The sequence below is a fragment of the Aptenodytes patagonicus genome, chromosome 18, assembly GCF_965638725.1.
Source record: "Aptenodytes patagonicus chromosome 18, bAptPat1.pri.cur, whole genome shotgun sequence".
In the NCBI taxonomy this organism is placed as follows: Eukaryota; Metazoa; Chordata; class Aves; order Sphenisciformes; family Spheniscidae; genus Aptenodytes; species Aptenodytes patagonicus.
This window is the reverse complement of record NC_134966.1, coordinates 13,455,769-13,475,003: the sequence shown is the minus strand read 5'-3', so window position 1 is coordinate 13,475,003 and position 19,235 is coordinate 13,455,769. Positions and strand designations below refer to the sequence as shown.

The following is a 19,235-nucleotide window of genomic DNA, read 5'->3' as shown; positions in this document are numbered from 1 at the left end:
TTACTCAAATCATGTTTCAAAGTTGAAGTCTTTAGAGTTCATGGTAAAATCTAAAATTAGAAGAGGCTTACATGAGCCTTCCCATTTATAATATCTCACTGATGAACGAAGTCATTGTTACTGTTGTGTTTAAATACCAGACATCTACATGTTACTTTAATTTTCATTATGCTGCTTTTCCTTCAAAAGCTGAGCACTTCAGGAACACAAAATCCAGTTACTTTGTAAGACAATATTTCTACCACAACATCTCTAAGCCGATTAAAGTTATTAGACATGATATCATTGTTTGTTTTCAACAAGCAAGCACACCCGTAACAAAGGGTATGTCAGCTGTATGCTGCTGCTAGGAGCCATTACAAATCAATATGATGATATTCACAATGATAGTCCCCATTTCTTCTCCAAGCCCATGACCGATTTGTCCCTCCTTCCCTGGCACAGCTATTTAGCTCACAGTTTTAGTTTGCCCAGGACTGATCTTCTAATGCTCAGTATAACACAGTGAGCTGTGCCTGTGTTTTCAGGCAAAGTTCAAAGATCATCTCAGTGTCAAACTCTTCTTGGTCAAGTAACCTGCTATCCTTCACAGTCTATTTCCTATTCTAGAAATAGCCTGTCACTTAAAAGGTGGCTTTCTCTTGCTTAGAACACAGATTCTTGATCACTTTGTTTTTATTATAATAATTATTTTATTAATTATAATACCATAGCGTAATTGTCATCATCCTCTTTCACAAGTTCATTTTATGTTTCTTTTGAAGTCTCGGAGAGCACAGCTAAACTATTCTCCCATCTTCTAAAATACATCCTTAAAATTAAAGTTTTCTTTGTGAAAAAGTAGCTTTCAAAGTATATATCCACTTTTCAGTAGCACTTTTTTTTTTTCCTGGTGAAAGCTGACAAACACTCTGTGTCACATACAGAGCATGTACAAAGACAATCTTCCTTCATCCCACTTTTACCAAAACCATCAGCAGCTAACTGAGGAAAGCTGAGATAAAGTTGACTAGGTAGCTGAGTAGCAGTTCTGATCTACTTTCTTCCATGAAAGGGACCAGTCTTTGCGCAGGAGCTAATGATCTTCCTAATTCCCTACTTTTGGGTATCTCTGTGAGTGTCTGCAGCACTGGGACAGAAAAGCAGGAATGTCAGTTCCCCACACAGACTCTACCTATGGAAAGGCCATTGGTGAAAAGCGAGTTCAGTGCGTGGCTGCGGGCCGGGCTGTGCGACTCCAGAACACTGTCATCCAGGAGGTGGCGTGGCTTCTCCGTCGGGAAGGTGGCGCTTTTGCTCTCCACTACGCTGAACTGACACATCATGCTGGAAAATTGGAAAAAGCAAAATGCAAAACCCCTCTTATGTCATCTAAAAGCAACCCTTGGCTCCTGATATTTCCACTCAGACTTTGCCTTATCAATAGGTTATTAAGTAGCAGGCAATTAAATGGCACTGCTCACACTTTCTTTCCCTCTGCTGTACATATGCTCCTTGACTACCAAAACAAGTGTCAGATTTTAGTGATCTTTGTAAGTAACAATTATTAAATTTCTGCAGATGGGAAGTTTTAAGTTTTTTGACTCCCCTCTGTACAAAACCTGAACACCCTGGGTGGAGGCAAAGGTAGAAAAACAGAAAAAGCAGACCCCAGCTAAGTCACTGCTTAGTGGTCCTTCACTAAGCTGAACTAACATATCAACACTCTATGACCTTGGACAAGTCATGTGAACTTCTTTTTCCCTAACCCGTTAATTGTGAAATTTGGTAGATGCTGAAACCTTAACTGGGGAGGAGGTGCTCTCACTTAGTTGGGTAAATGGTAGAGAAAAATGTTTCTAATCCACATTACCCAGGTAAAACAGTGCAAAAGGTCACAATTTTCCTGAATGGTAAGGTGTGCCAAGCAGCTAGTAAGTTTCCTTAGATGTATTAGCAAGATGTTTAAAAAACAACAGAAAAAAAAAATCAGTTATGCACACCAGGAATCCACAGACCAAAGCAGATAGACAGCTTTCAAGTACTGCCAACGCCTGGCACTAGCAGAGAATAGAGTCAGCAAAATAACAAAGTATCAAGAGAAAACCTAGAGAATACACAGTAAAGCCTGAAGCACTCTTGCGATACAAGAAATGGAAGGGACAAATAACAGTGTTCTGCTGCTATCTTAAACCTTTGTGATGCATGAAATTGCCTGAGCGTGAGACAGCCTGGAGTACTCACTTGTTTCCCAGGCTGTGACTCTTCCTGTGCCTTGGTACAGGAGGTGTAGGTAGACTTGCTGCTACTGAGGCATCAGGACATGTGGGTCTCCTGCTGAATTTCACAATTGCTGACACATCAGATGGACCTAAAAGACAGAGATCATTTAACATTGAACTGATGCAAAACCCAGAAATTTCATGGGCTGGTGTGTTTAGCCACTGATTAAAATGAATTGTTACAGATAACCAGAAGGCACCATTTCTGAAGAACTGTTTCTTGGGCATTAGGGTTACACCATCCATTTCTGTTATGAATTCATCTCTATATTCTTGAACTGTCTGGAAGTAATTTTTAAAACAGCTTTGCACATACTTTTAACAATGAACTCCTACAAAAAGTCTTGGCACCCTTACAACAGCTGGATGTGCCAAAGTGTAATATGCAGAGCCATAAAGTCAGTTTGTACTTCGGGTGTGAGCAGGAATGCTCACACATGTTTTGAATTTTGTTCACAACTCCATGTTGTGAATAAACTGTAAACAATCTGCTCATACTGACTCACAGCCTGAGCATGTAAGAGAAAGCAGAGGCTTTTCATGTATCTAATGGCCAGACAGATGCATTACTTCTCAATCATCTATGAGCTCTAGAAATGTCTCACTGCAATTATTCTTCCTCTCATTTTACAGATTTTATGAGGCCTCACAGAAAACATGGACAAGCTGTTCCTGTTCCAGTTCCTTGATGCTGTTTGCAAAAGGCTGGCAGTGAACTTTGCAATACAGTGGAGAACAACATGGCCTATCATCATCCTCAGTGAATGCAAGGCTATTCTTGGCTTCACAATAAACAGTTGAAATTTCACTTTTAAACATTTAGTTGTAGCACTGGTGCTTGTAACAGAAGTGGAAATAGTGGTCATGAAAGTGGCCATCTGCCCCATATCTATTTCCAGACTTGGTACAGTTCAGGTAGCAGCGAAACAGACTTCACCCTACATTACAGGAACCACTTCTTGGAGGCTCCAGCGACCTTAGCTTAGTCAGCTTCTGGCCTCTAACCTAAAACCACCCGTTAAGAGGTTGACAGAGACAGAAACTTTGTGATGTGATAATCCACATACAACTATCATCAGAATCCTTACAAAAGCATCTGGCCTCAAATTAGTGATAAACAGAAATAGAAAAAAAACCCATACAAAACCCCAACATTCCAGGGCACAGTTTAACAACAGGATGTGAAGGTACAGTCATAACAGAAATGGTTCTGACAGGGTGGTTGGTCACCGGAACAGGCTCCCCAGGGACATGGTCACGGCACCAAGCCTGTCAGAGTACAAGGAGAATCTGGACAACGCTCTTGGTAATATAATTTAGTTTTAGGCAGTCCTGCGAGGAGCAGGGAGTTGGACTCGATGATCCTTATGGGTCCCTTCCAACTTGAGATATTCTATGATTTTTATCTGTTATATAGGCTACTCCATCTCTCCCCAAGCACCGAAATTATTCATCAGTTTCCTCTGCCTTAAACTGAGGATTCAAGAGACACAGGAAGAAACAGGAGAACCACTAATGAGTTTGCCCTAGTAAGAGGCAAAAAATACAAATAGATGCAAGATGCTTTACTGTCCATACCCACTCTGCAATATAGACATATCAAGTTGTATGAAATATAGGAATTAATTCCAAATTACTTTTATTTCCCCATAGCCTAGACTCAGGAATTTCCTATGAACTGGGTCATTACTATGAAGAATTGCAAAGGTTTTTCCCTAGCAGTAAGGGGAAAAAAAATCTCATCCACACAGTGTTCTGCACATTTGAGCAAACCGTTCGTAGTGCTGTTTAATTAACAATGAAAGGAGTCTCAAGACAAGCAGAAAGAAGAAACTGCTTCTAGCAATAGAGAGAGGGGAAACAAGTTCATTAGAGGAACCTTCAGTAATATAATTCATCAGATCATCAATTTAGTGGGAAAACAAAAAGAGAAAACAGCTTGTAATCCTGTTTTCTACCTTATTCCTATATACCATCTTATATAGGACAGCATTTTTGCCTGCCTGTCTTTGCTACCATCGCACAACTGAGAATTTGTGAAACGTGACAGCAGTAGCATGAGTCACTGGCATATGTGGCTTCAGAGAAGGTCTTATGCCTAAAGGCCACGTGCAGTTTTAAAAAAATGCACTTTTAATCATTACTTGATCCAGAGATTCAACCAGAACCATACGCCTGTGAGGTCGGAAGAGGGCTGAGTACAATGTTCTGCTGCATTTTCAATTAAAATTTTGTTGCATTTGGGCTGTAAGACAACATTGGAAGCTTTTTCCCTAAAGACAATAGGGTTCATCTTCCTCTTCTGCCGTGGAGGCTAAGCACAAGTTAGAATATAAAAAGTATGAATCCGAGCACAATTAGGTGGTGACTAGTTTAGTGTAAAAACTGTTTGAATTCGTATTTCACCATTAGGTCTGAAAATCTTATCTGTTGCATTACTAGCAAGAACATGTATTTCACTAAAGTCTTTTACCACAAGTTTTCATTACGAATTGTTAAAATTTACGCAGAGACAAACCGAATGCATTCAGAAGTTTCAGATATGATTACAAGTTTTTTTATTTGAAAACCTCCAGCCCTTCTGATGAACTAGGTTCACAAAAAGGAGTTCTCTCTACATGCTTTGTTTGTAGTGCCTTTCCATCAGATATTTTTCAACTTGTGAACAGTAAAATACTTAGGACTACTGAGGTGTTTACTACCTGCTAAGAAGCTTAAAATATATTGGAACTGAGACCCAGTATGAAGATAGTGGCAGCTGAAAGAGAATTTTCCTGACAATTATGAGCATGTATCAGCAAGAGTTTAGTCTGAAACTCAGCATAAAATTCAGTGTTAATGTGGCCACTCTGAGGTTACCATCACCTTGCAATGCATTAAGTCACTACTTGTCCCTTAATTTGGCTGCAGGATTGGTTCAGTTTTCTGTTGCTTCCCGTTGTGTCATTCAGCTCTTTCTCTCTGGTGCCAGTTCTAAATCCTGATTTACATTAAGTTCTTTTAAGTGGATGACATTACAGTTCACTGAGAGCTACTGAAGCATTATGTTTAACAAACTGTTGAAACTACAGCCTGTGAAAGAGTAGCAATCTCAAGGCACAGCCCTAAATGAGTGCCAGTATGGTGCAGTGCTTTTTCACACAGACACTATGCCACATGTCAGAATAACTGTTAAAATTTTCTAATACATAAGAGTTTAAAGGTTTAAGTTTCTCACTGTGGAGAGTCACAGAGCTGAAAGCAGTAAGACTGTTCAATTAATTCGATTCTAAGACAATGTTCATTGAAACAAAGCATGGAGACTGCACCAAAACTACTTTATCTAGAAAAAGAACAGCAAAATACAAAATCTTGTGCTGACACAATCAAGCCATTTCAAAATCAAAGTCAGCTGGATTTGACTCCAGGTATTTTAAAGTATTTATAGGTTCAAATGTTATCGTTATCAAAACCTACAAAAAATAAGAGATGTTGTCTACTGACAAAAATAGTTCTTCGAGAGTTTTCACTCTACACTCCCTTTTTTTGGAAATTAAACTCCCATTTAGGAAGCATGAAGTGAAATTTGCACTAATATGAATACAACACAAAAATATTTAAAGATTGATCATTATAACTTGATTTTAGCACGAGCTTTTATTACCTGGACAGCTTCAGAACAGAAAAAGTTTGTTAAAAAAAACCTGAAAAAAATTATGTAATGTGTCTAAAAGGACTGCATATTTCAGATTGAAAATAAGATTATAGAATCAGACTTCAGTTCAGGTTAAAATACTGCCTGACTACGGTGAGATGTGTCAAGGGTGACAGAATTTGTGGAAATAGGTATAGGAGCCTTACAACTTAAGCCAACAGTTCCAGCCTGGCTTCCTTGCTATTATACATGGCAATCACAATTGCTTTCATCAGTCCTGTGAAAGGAGGTAATGGACTTACTCTAATTCCTAGTCAGGTGTCTTTAGTGAAGATCCTGATGACAGAAAACAGAATGCTTTGTGGGCTAAGATGAAGACGGAAATATCAGTCATGCTGGTATTACTCTGTCTGGAGTGGCCATTTTCTATGTAGTTCTGCATCTTCCTCATCTCCAAGGCAAGAGAAGGAAATATATACAGTTTGGCTCTGTTAACCCTGTGCTAAGGTAAAAAGAATCTGAGCTTAAAAAGCTATACAAAGTCTTTGCATCTGCTCTGCTGTCAAATGTCCATGAAGAAGAACTGTGAAGTTCAGAGTTCTTGTTAGACAGGACCTGTGCTGCAGGGTATGCTCAGTTCAGCAAGAAGTCTGGGGTGCAGAGGGTGTCAGCATGAGTTATGGGGCACAGGGGAGATGACCTCATTTCTGTAAAGGGGTAAGAGACAAGAGAGCCTGTGCCAAGAAGGATGCCAAAGAGGGTAAGTGGTGAGATACTGATGAAAACTGCACAGACCAAGGGATGTTTATGGACATACCAGACTGCTGAGCAATTAGCTGGGGAAGCTATGCCCGATACTGCTGATAACAAAATTCCAATATTTAAATTCATTTGAGATTGAGTTATTTTGCCCCTTTTTTTCCAATAAGTGAAGTCATCTGCTACTGCTAACTCTCCTCTTTACTCTCCTGGCTCCACTCCTAGTGCATACTGTTACCATGATTGCTATTCTGTTATTTTGCCTTTCATGGAGACAAAGCACTCTTAGTAGGATTTTCCAGTCAGCTGGCATGAACAAGGGTTAGTTTGGTTTTCATTATTTCTCAGCATCATTTTCAAGACTATGCTGACATGCACAAAAATAATGTATAAAAATACTAAAACATTATTAAAAATTTGTTTGCGTTAGGGAACGTGAGACAACTTCATCAGAGTAAGCTGAGTGCTGTTCAGAGATCTGTGGCAAGAACATTTGGAAAAGTTTACGCATATCCCAAAGGATCTCACTGTTTTTTCCTTTGCATAATTTTTCCATGAATAATCCTTCAAATGTTATAAATGAATGTTACTTTTGCAATCCTTCAGTAGAACATGTGAACATTTACAGTCTCCAGAGCTTTTAAAAAAAGCAACAGGGTGAAGGAGTTACAGTACACAATTTTTCTCCACTAAAAATCTATCAATAAACCAATACTAGGCATCCAAACAGAAAACTGAAAATGAGTTGCATATTATATGCTGAAAAACAGAGTGATTTTTCAGGAAGGTAAAACAGTCTCAACTATTTACTATTTTTTGGTGAGCAGCTAAGAAATAAAACTGATACTTACCAGCTCTGTTTCTAAAACTTAATAAAGACATTCCAAGCCACAGACTCTCTAGTTAAATCTTCACTGTAAATTTTTACTGTTCTGTTGCCATTGTAACCAAAGTCAGTGGGTGATAAAACTTTCAAATAGAAAGACCTACTTACAAAACACACAATAAAGAACTTAAGAAGAATTTTGTGCACAGAATCAAGAATGACACAAAAAAAATTAAATCTAGAATGATGGCTATTGTAAAAGCATAGTTTTAATTTTCAGAGTATTGCTTTACAATTCAACTAAAGCCTATTAATGTATACAACATGCAAGAAACATGTATGTTATGGCTGCTTCTCAGACAAGAGCAAACTAAGAACAAGAATCAGTCTTTGGCTGCACTTCTCTGTGCTCCCCCAAGCCCCCTAAAAGCAGCAGGGAATAAACACTAACATGTTTGTCAATCTTTTGTAATGTCTATCAATAACAACAATTATGAAAAAGAACTTTCAATCACATGAGCATATTAACTTAAACTTTTTCTTCCCATAAATTTAAGTATAACAGTGAATCATGCTGAGTTGTTATCTCAGGATACTAATGTCCCTTAATGGGCAAGTACAGCTTAGGCAGGCGCAGTTCTGTTCACCCTGTCTCCATTGCTGTTATGAAAAACCTGCGTGCATGTGTGAGAAAGTAGTTCAATCTTCTTGGACCATTCAATTCTGGCTTACTTTTTTTGCTATAATTGCCAGAAAGGGACCAATTAAGTGATGTGGACACAGAGGGGAGTTTGTTGATGTTGATATATGAAGTGTCAAAATGTACAAAATGGACCCTAGAGGAGTTTGCCCAGTAGTACTCAATCCAGCATCTCCAAGAGTAAGACTGTAGAAATATGTTAATAATGTAGTGAAAGATGAAATTACAGTACAGGCAAGATCACAAGTTTAATATAGTTAGCAAGGACAACAGCAACAGCAAACTATACAAGTGCACCAGAAACCTGGGGCACTTTTCTCTGTGCCACTCTATCAAGTTCAAGTACAACTGGCCATATTTCTAATGTACTACAGTAAGCACACTTGAGTGTATTTCCTTCAAATGCTTCCTCAATAGAAGTGATACTTTCAATTTCAGGTGTTACTTTTATGGAATCACTAATTGTCAGCATTTGTGTTACTTATACTGCAGCAGTGGAATGTGCAAAACCCCGACTTACGCTTCGGCAAAAATGCTGAATTTTTTGCAGCTGGATCTGTAGGGTAGTGCGTGAGCTTGGATGACATCCATATTGGCAGTGAAGACATACCCATTGTGAGAGCATAGCTGCAGGGAAACTCTGAAGTTTGGGTTCAACAAAATACATTAACCAATCCATCAAAAAAATAACTTTTTGGAGAAATTATTTCAGGTGACTGCTCAGAAGAAAGAGAAAAAAAAAACCAACCCAAACCAGAACAGAAAAGCCCCTTGTCCTCTGGCTGTTTTATATGTTCTTAACATTCCTAGGGCATAATAGCTTGGTAGTTAAAATAAGCAGCAGTAAACTAGGACATTAAAGAGACTTGTTTGGTAAGGAAGTCACAGAAGGTAATAGAAAGTGATAAAGTTAAAAACTGAGCACGATCATTCTCTCCCTGATAACTTTATATTTGCTTTGACAGAACATTCTTCTACAATTTTCGTGAAGCTTTGGTCTGTTAAGAAAAAAAACAAAGCACACCAATTCTGGCTGGATTTAGTGGTTGATAACAACATGCGAATCTCACACATTTGTCTGACACTAATTTCTTTCAAAAATACTCCAATGAGTTGTAAAAATTTGTAGGGAAAGTATCACAGAGGAAGAGGTTGGAAATGAGTGTAAGTCTGAAACTAAAGAGCAAAGTTTTCTGGACGGTCTGTAAACTTCTGTGGAGAAATTTAGTTCTTCCATTTCTACCTTAAGTACAGCGTAAGAAAAGCAGACAGTATGCACATGAAGCAATAACTAAGCACTTGCAGGAGGATTAGACAATCCTCATTTCCACAGAACGACTGGCTGCTAAAGCACTTAGCACAAACTATTTATTAGTTGCCAAAGCAACCAGTAAAACAAATGGCAAAACTAAATGTCAAACTCAGTGTTTACACGGAAAATGACGGTGTGGGGTTTTTTTATTCTAAAATGCTGGGACTGCTGTACAGACATCACTAGTGTAGTATACCTACTTTCAGAGGGTTACAAATGTGCAAACATCCCAGTCTTTCTTCCTTCTGTTTCTGCATTTTCTACATTTTTAACTCCAACATTTCACATACTTTACATCCGATAAAACTACTGATTCTAATTAATTAAAATAAATATTAAAAGTTCTTTAGCAGCTCTCAAAGCTGAATGGACTCAGCACAATGGGCTGAATTTTACCCCAATAACAAAAAAAGAGAATACACCTGTTTCAGATTAATTACTCCAGATTCCTGGTAGGCTGGTAACATAAAACCTCTGGTCTACTTATTCTCCTCTCAAGAATTATACCAAGACCTACTTGGGGGAAAAAAAAAAAAAAGGAGGGGGTGAGGGTCCATCCCTGACTATTATGTAACAAAAACCCCAAAATAAGGGCTGCCCACGGCTGAGGCCTGGCTGTTGCTAAGGAAGACTTCTAAATGCTACCTTTAATGAAGGGGTTCATTAAAAGTCACAGAATCATGAAGACCAGTCTTTGAGTCACTTAGTATTAGATATGATTTTCTGGATAGGGCAATTATTTTAACATTATTTTATCTTTTTACATTGTTTTCCAAGACAGGATAAACATGGTTACTCGTTCTCTGAAATATACCATTTTCTATAATCTGATTAGCACTGCACCCTGAACTTTTCAAAATAACATTAAGATGATAAAGAACATACATAAAGTTTTCTATACTGCGCTACACTTGGTGTGCAATTCTAAGGAACTTCAGTTGCTTAGAAGGCTAACTTATTTACCATATATTACATTAAATCTTTTCTTTCATTCTGGGAAAACGTATTGAGTTATACCTTCCAAAACAATCTAATAGCTGTACCATAAATGCTGGGCATCTCCTAGCCAACACTGCAGGAACACAGATGTCTTTTACAGCTAATTCAACTGGAAACTGTGAACAGTTAGCATACTATAAGCTCTCCAGCTACATTCTCTCTCTCTCAAACCATAGCAAGGCAGAATGAGCAGACTTAAGTTGCTGCCAAGGAAGTTGTGTGAATCACACAGTTCCTGAAAACATACAATTAAACTGTTTAAAGCTCCTTTTTAAATGCTACTTGCAAGAGACAAGAATCTCTGCAGCATTATGGAAGGTATGAAATCTTCCTGTGAAAGCACTATTCACAATTATATATGCATTTGGTAATTAAATGAGACCATCTTAGCCACTAATATACAAAACATAGCTTGTTGTGAGACATTCACTTTAATCAGATGTCTGCCTCCTGTTTGAATTTACTGGAAAACCAGTTGGCAACCAAAGTGGAAAATGGACACACGGTTTTCTCCAGTACTTTGCAAACAGAAATATGAAGGATTTAACTGTTTTATTGAGCCTCACACTCATAAAGATACTTTAAGGGGAAAAAGAGAAACCCACAATGTCCCTGGCTAGAGTAAACTGTTAATCTTCTTTTGAAAGAAACAAAACTGAAGTTGGGTAGAAGATAAAGTCACAATGCTGAGAAGGAAAATCCATTTCCATCATCAACACAACTAATTATACTTTAGGACATGAAGAAGACACTATTCCCTGCACTTAAGTCCATTACAGACTTTGGAATTATTACCACGATATCGAGCTTTCTCTCCGTATTTGGAAACACATGGCAACCTATAAGAAGGCAGTATGTCACATGCAGAACTCAACTAGACTTATTGCTATTAGTAACATATTAACTTTTTGACTATCAGGAGAACTGAACTGATGACTGCCCTTATGGGCCAAGAACCTTTATTTTACCTTAAAATCACTATATTCAGACTCCTATGCCTTAAACTGTTGACTGGAACATTAAACTACTGCCTAAACTATTTTGAGATCATCTCTTATCATTATAGCTTGCTGACTGCAAAGGATTTACTCCTGACACACAATGGCTGAAGTGGAAATAATCTCAAACTATAATTTCAATCCAAGTAACGTCGACTGGAATACCTTCCAGTCAACTGCTATTTTTAATTCTCCATGGTCGAATATCTCATTACTGATATTTCGGTATTTTAGCTTGGAATTATTCAAGACTAACATATGGCTATATTTCTATTTATTAATGTTGTGAAATAAACAATAAATTATTGCCTTCATGCTTAGTTAAATTTCAATTTGAATTCATGCTAGCTTACTTAACTAACCTTCTCCAGGAATTAATTTGTTTTTTCAATAAAGTACACTGGATTCCCTTTAGTAGCATTTTTGCAGCCACATAGGTGCAGGTCACTGAAAAATTAATGTGGGTATTACAAAATGCTGGTGGCATTCATTGTCTAACTGGCAGTAAGTGAGAACTCTCTAGCTGAGCAAGAAATACAGCAGTCCACAAGCGTGTCAAGCTTTCGAAGGAAATACTAACCGAAGAATGGAGCAATAGGAATGACTCAAGACTTGGTTTCTAGTCATCATATTAATTCTCACTCTGAATAAAGCAACCTTACAGAGCATATTGGGGCACTGCAGATTCAGAGGGGAAAGTTCACCCTCTCCTAATACTGCCAGGAACCATATGATCACATATTCAATTGAGTAGGTACTACTGAACATTGTCCCGATCAATATATGATTGAGCTCAGCTCCAGCTGAGCTTACTGCAGTATAAAGCCATTACTCGCCTGGCTCAGAAGAGTTCAAAGTTCTTGTTTCCAACTTTGGAACTGTATTTATAATTGCCTTCCATTACAGCTCTAATAAAGTCTAAGCCCTCAATTAAGAATTACAGAGTATTGGTGATGATCACATACTATGCTGCTACGACCAAAGTCAGAACTTCCACAACCATCCTCATGAAATGTTAACATCAAAACCCTAGTGTAAAGCATTTAAATGTGAGTAATACAAAGTGAAAGCCAGAAAACAAAAAAGTTCACTCGTATGTCTGCTTTACATATGTAAGATATAATCATATGAGAGGCAATGACTTAATTTTAAGTTTCAAGTATGAAAAAGCAAATCCTCACAAAAGCAAAACAAAATATTACATGATGTGGTGGGTTGACATTGGCTGGCTGCCAGGTGCCCACCAAGCCGCTCTATCACTCCCCCTCCTCCGCAGGACAGGGCGGGAGAAAATAAGATTAAAAAAACCTCATGGGTTGAGATAAAGGCAGTTTAATAAAGAAAAGCAAAGGCTGCGGGTGGAAGCAAAGGAAAACGAAAAAGAATTTACCCTCTACTTCCCATCAGCAGGCGATGTCCAGCCACTGCCTGGGAAGAAGGGCTTCAGCACTCGCAGTGGTTGCTTTGGAAGACAAATGCCCTAATAACGAATGCCCCTCCTCGTCCTTTCTCTTAGCTTTTATTGCTGAGCACGTCATATAGTACGGAATATCTCTTTTGTCAGCTTAGGTCAGCTGTCCTGGCTATGTCCCCTCCCAACCTCCTACCCACCCCCAGCCTACTGGCCTTTTTCGGGGGGGTGGGTTTGGAGAGACAGCCCTGATGCTGCAAGCACTGCTCAGCAGTAGTCAAAACACTGGTGCCTTATCAACACCCTTCTAGCTACAAATACAAAGCACAGCACTATGAGGGCTGCTATGGGAAAAGTTAACTCCATCCCAGCCAGACACGTCTGTACAAAGACAGTGTTAATTAAGAACTCCTTTTGAACTTACCTAGTTAAAAAAAAATTTCCTCCTGTGAACTACTTCCTTGTATTTTACACAGCAATTAATAATACTGAGCATTGAGGGGGGAGGGGGAGAGCGCCTTCGTGAAGAAATGTTTTCTTCCAAATTATTATTTCTATAGATTTTATTCCTTTTTCCTTAGAACTGTATGGACTGAAGATGAGGTCAAATGTTTATTTGACTCTGGGAATAGCATTCACGATCCTGAGACAACTGTTCCCTATAAATGACTGGCCATTTGACACTTAGAAAGGGTTTCACAGCAGCCAACATGAAGAGCTGAGAGGTGGAGGAAAAACATCTGTATTTATTTTTCTCCTTTCATATTTAGCATCTTCCTTTTTCTTTCTCTCTTTCATTCACTTGCCTCTCTCTCGGTGAGAAGAAAAGACATTTTGAATGCCAAATGAAATTGCTTGTCAGATGTGGTCTGGCCCCCTTGGGTTTTTTACATTCACACATGGTTTAACATAGTAAGACAGAAAATTGGCCATTCAGGTTAAGAGATTAAAATAGAACAGCTTTTGAGATAATGGCTCCTATAGTAGTAAGTACATTTCACATAGTCTGATGTTCGTTTAGTCTGTTCATAGAAATAAACTGTGTTGGTACAGCAGATTTGTTTTGGTCAACTTATGGATGGTACTGTAGTTTTTTAGGTGTTTCTAAAAGCTATTACAAATTTTTTGTCCTCCCACTTTACACAAGGAAATGGTCTCAAATTTATGTGTTAGTTCACACAGAAACCTGAAAGGAGAATTTCTAATGTTGTTCACTGCATTGATTTGTTTGTACTGAAAGAGCGCTCTTCCTTCTTCACTTATTAAATAATGAAAATGCAAGCATTTGTAAAAAATCACACAATCTAATTTCTGTTCCAATGCTAACAAACACCCTGTGTTATCCCTCGAACTGCAATTGTTTATATACAAGTCAGCAATCTTTATTGATGACTCATGCTACTGATAATACCTCTGAATTACCAGGTCTGGCTTCTGGATGAAAAAGCTCACAGCAATACTACTGGGAATGATGGTCCCTGAGTAGATTCTGATACGGTAACAAGGTTAGTGGATGACTTGGTATTGATACTGACAACCTTGGCAATTTGCACTGGTCAATTCCAGGGATTAATTTTAGCCGTGCTGTGCTGTAGCTGGGTTTTTAATCTCAGCACAGGAAAGTTCAATAGATTTTATGCTACCTATTAAAAATGTGAAACCTACTAATAAATCATCTTAAAAACACTCCTCTCTGCCATCCAGGTAAACCCGTTCTCCAGAAAGGCAAATAACAGTACATCCCTCCTCTACAATCTCTGCAAATTAAGTCTTCTGAAATCAGATTGTTTTTATTCATTTAAGATCAATGGATTTGTTTTGCCTAGTCAAAAGAATGCTGGTATGTGTGAAATCAGTCCTGGTATGTGGGATATAATTTGTTACTGTAAGAACCTCCGAGGGTGAGTATCATCAAGGAAGAAAATTATTTAAAACAAAGGACAGTGCTAACCCAAGTACACCTGGCTATGTAGAAATTTGCAATAAACATCAGATCTTTTACAACTGTCAGAGTAGTGGTGTTCTGGACCAAGGATGTTCTGAAACTGGGCATATGCATGGGAAGGGATCAATTCTCTGTGACAGCCCTTACGAGGTAATTCTGTAATTGCAATAAAAGCCCATATCTGAAACTGATTAATTCCTCCAAAACCCCTCTGATATAAAATGGGTTTTCCCATATATTTCAGTGGAGGATTTCTGTAATTAAAATTATTTCCTTACTCAAATTTTCAAATGAAGTTTTATACCTGCAAGATCTTCTTTGGAGGAAACCAGTCGAGGAGAGCTGTTACCTGGCTCAATTCTTAATGATAATCTGGAAAAACAAGTTTTTAGAGAAATTAACAAAAAAAAATTCTCAATAAAAGTTGAAAGAAACTGAAGTAAGTAATTATTTTGGCAGCGGTAAGCAGGAATTTTACTTTGTTGGAAGTGTAGTTATTTATTTTGTTATGTAACAAAACAGTAATTTTTTTAAAGTAAACCACTACCTGTTAGATCCAAGAAAGAAACTGTGAGGAAAGTCTATGAAAACAGAAACGGAAATTGATACTTTTATACTCCCTATCAGTATAAAAATGTAAGTTCATATAGTCTTTCACCTGAAAAAACCCCCTCCAAAAGTTAGTAAATTTAGATACAAACCTAATAGCAAACATTTTATTCCCTCTGTGCAAGAAAAGTGAATTTATTCTGTTACCATGTGGAAATGTGTACTCAGCTATTTAGAACTATTAGTTACTATGACTTACACAAAAGGAGCATAAGTGGGTAAAGTGAACAACACTTAATAGTAAAAGAAGATAATTAGAAGAAAGTTATGATATTATATGCCCCTCTGCCTCACTCCATGTGTTTTATGATGCACTCACTGTTGCCTTATCTCAGCACTCCAACACATGTCTTGATCTTCCAGTGCACATGACTTCTGCCACCTCTCAAGTTTATGCACTCTTAACTTGACATTCATGGGTCCTTTGTTCCGTACCAGTTTGACAAAAAAGTATGGAGGACTACAATGTTAAGTAAATTTTAATGGAATAGGCATAAAACCAAAGGAAATAACTGCTGTCATTGCACAGCATTAAACACGCAAAGAAGTTGTGAAGGTTTCAAGCTACAGACTGCAGTACTCTGCTGTACACAAACACCAGTGTAAGTCTTTTTAACTTTAGATAAAAACATGCAAAGGGGCTGGGGGTGGAGGAACCTATGACAGCATTTCAAAATATTATGTATGACTTAACTATCACTTTCCTTACTACCTTGTCTTTCATGTACACAGAGTTTTATGGGGAATACCTTCCAGTCCATTCTCCACAGTATTCAAACATTGTCAACTATGTTTTAGTGTGAAGTTAGTTAACAAACCTATGGTCCCTTTTCATGTTTTAGAATTTCTACTCTTCTGATAGTACTAGATTCTTTTAACTATCCAAAGTAATGTATTTCAAATAGGTAATGAATCATTCCTTTCCAAACTATCTTTTCTTTCTGTCAACATGATTTCTGTGACCAGGAAGTGGCAACATGCCTCTCCTAGAAGCCAACAATGAGAAAGTTACGATAATATAACTCAGTGCATGACTCAGATGTTAATCATACGGGAATTCTTTTCACTATGCAAAAATGGCAAAAAACCGTAATGAAGTCTTTCCCTGTAAATAGGGCCCTACTGTGTGAATTTATCTTCCATGCCTGTAGAAATGTTCCAGTTGCATCCCTTGCACAGTAGTTACTCCTTTGTTCATTTTTAAGGCTGATCTGTTCCTTACTATATTAGAGGTCTATTGTTCCCATGCTATGAGCTTGATTTTTGCGCAGAAAGCTTTTTAAAAAAAATTTTTGGTTTTAAGAATCTTCCTGCAGAACTGTGCTATTTACAGATATTGAGAAATTTGGGTATTAAGCTCATTATACCGGGTTAGCTCATATTTGACGAACCAGAGCCCTTATGCAAAACAACACTCATGTCAACTTGTTTCACAAAACAGTTGTTCTCCAAACAGAAGCAGACAACCCTTCTCCTGCTAACCCATCACTGTTCCACAATTGCTAATTTCTTTCTTCTGTTTCTGTCTGTAGAAGGGAACTGTTACCTATCCTTCCCCACATGTGGTAACTGCATGTTTTAGTTTCTGCCAGCTTTGAGGAACTCATCTCTGATGCTCTTTCCTTATCCTGTTATCAAATAAATTACTCAGTTTTATTAGTCCCCTGTGGCAATAGCCACAATTTATTTGGTCACTGTGGAAACATTTGTCTAATCAGCCCATTGCAAAAAGGTATGACTGCAATTCAATCCATGTAAGCAAATAGCTTCTCCCTTTTACAATTATGTAATTTGTAATGCAATCCTCCTCAAAATTTCTTGCTTTGTTAGACTAAAAGGAATTTAAATCTATAAGTAAGGATAACAGACTAGACTCTTAAGCATGCTGAACTGAATTGTGCTCATTAAGCAGGTCCAGTCTATCATTTCAGACAACTATTTACAGAATCAGGTATTTTTCAGAGCAATTGTGGCAGGACTACCTCACATACCTGAGGAGGCCACAAATCACTTGTCCAACTTCACATTTTTTTAATCAACTTAATTAGCTTACTATGTATCAAGCTCCAAGACCCAGTACAACTCTTAACATGTTTGAAAAACAGCACAGGTAAAATACTGCCTACGAGTATGTACATAAGGGGATGTGCCATGACCTGCTATCAGATTTAAGGCAAGAGCATTCTTATACCTTCTTCAGTGACCAGAACATCTGACAAAAGCAAGTAAGATCAACTTCCATGAAACTACTTGTACTATACTATTCTCTTTCTGTTTAAAAATATTCTTGTAAAGAAGAAAAGGAGAAGGTAACAGTAGAAAGTAAGACCTAACAGATTTATGCTTTTAACAAGGTTTTAGAAAGAGGCATGGTATCATTATACAATCTAGAAAGCACCTGTGGTGTGTGCTGCACTTAAAAGTTCACTGACAGAGCAACAAGTGAGTCTTTAGTGCTATAAAATGAGATTACATCACTCTCCACCGGTCATCTCTCTAGAAAATGTAAAGTTAGATAATATTGTTTATCTGTTTGGTTATGTTAAAGTACACTGAAATCTTAGCCCTTGCTAAGTCTCTGACAGTTTGGCCATTGACTTCAACAATGCCAGAATTCTGCAATGTTTTCAAAATAACAAAAATGCAATTTAGCTATTCAACTTAGGAAAATACAGGATGTATTAAAAGAACAACAAATAAATATGAGCCTAAATTTGAGTTTTGGTAAACATAAAATACTGATGCTGACATGTTTAACAAAATATTTAAAATATACTGTGAGAAAAGGGAATATATTCTGACAATGAGAGGTCATTCCTGGACCACCTTCTCTCCTCCAGAAGGCTGGAAACAATAAAAAACATTTTAATTTCAAATAAGAGATACTGACAGTCAGTACAGTTTGAACCAGTCTTGGCTTGTTTGTCACCACCCAAATTCATTTCTGCAATTCCTCTGACACTGCATTTTCCACTGAGAAGCACAGGTTACATGCATGCACACGCATGCTCATCTGCTCTCACCTCGCTACATGTGCATACAGTTATGCCAGCAGCACGAGCAATGTCTCCCAAATAGCACTCACCGAGTCAGAACCTTTGGCCCCTCAGAGGCTTAGTGTGATACTATCAATAGGTCTGTGCAGACTTTGATGCGTGATGTGCTTACAACCAACATTCATCATTCATATCATCACATGCTAAATTATATTCTCACAGCTTGCTGTCCCCAATGATATTCACTAGTATTACTACAAGTAAAAACTACCTTTGTTCCAGCATGCCTAATAAACCACTCATAATTCATAAAGACGTTCTCTTTTTTGTGTTTGCACCTGTATATTACCAGAAATTCATCTTATAAGTCACTATCTTCATACAATATCACAGCAGTGTTAGAATTTTTTTTTTCCAGGAATTCTTTTCAAAAACAAAATCTTTGCTTTACCATGGTGAGGAAGCCTAGTCTTAGTGCAAGGTCTAAATGCTGACAAATGAAATTTCAACATTCCAAAATTATACAGCAAGAGTTCAGCTAAGAGACATGCCAGGATAAATCCTAGATATCAACCTCAGAAACTGTCCATTAGAAACTGAAATTCCACAATTGAGGAGTTAGTATTAACAATCTAAGGTGAAACAAAACCTAGAAGTAAAATCTCCAGGAAAAAAATCAGCATAGAGACTTACTGAATTAACAAACCACCAATTTACCTTTAGGACTTAAGACAAAGCTTTTAAAGAACAAGGCATAGGGAGAGTATGTGAAGGCTTTGTTCTTG

The 19,235-nt window shown here is 37.7% G+C and overlaps 1 protein-coding gene across 6 annotated transcripts in view; it reads right to left on the bottom strand.

The window, feature by feature from the left end:
* Window positions 1–19,235, bottom strand: part of RALGPS1 (Ral GEF with PH domain and SH3 binding motif 1) — a 135,312-nt gene that overhangs the window by 9,803 nt on the left and 106,274 nt on the right. For 5 of the 6 annotated variants that reach the window (XM_076355191.1, XM_076355194.1, XM_076355193.1 and 2 more), the window contains 3 exons: window positions 15,150–15,217; window positions 2,224–2,350; window positions 1,175–1,326 (listed from right to left, as the gene is read on the bottom strand). In XM_076355191.1, coding sequence (XP_076211306.1) covers window positions 1,175–1,326; window positions 2,224–2,350; window positions 15,150–15,217 — 347 coding nt within the window. Of the gene's footprint in view, window positions 1–651; window positions 1,327–2,223; window positions 2,351–15,149; window positions 15,218–19,235 lie in introns of those variants that run through there. The other variant, XM_076355196.1, reaches the window with a different exon arrangement.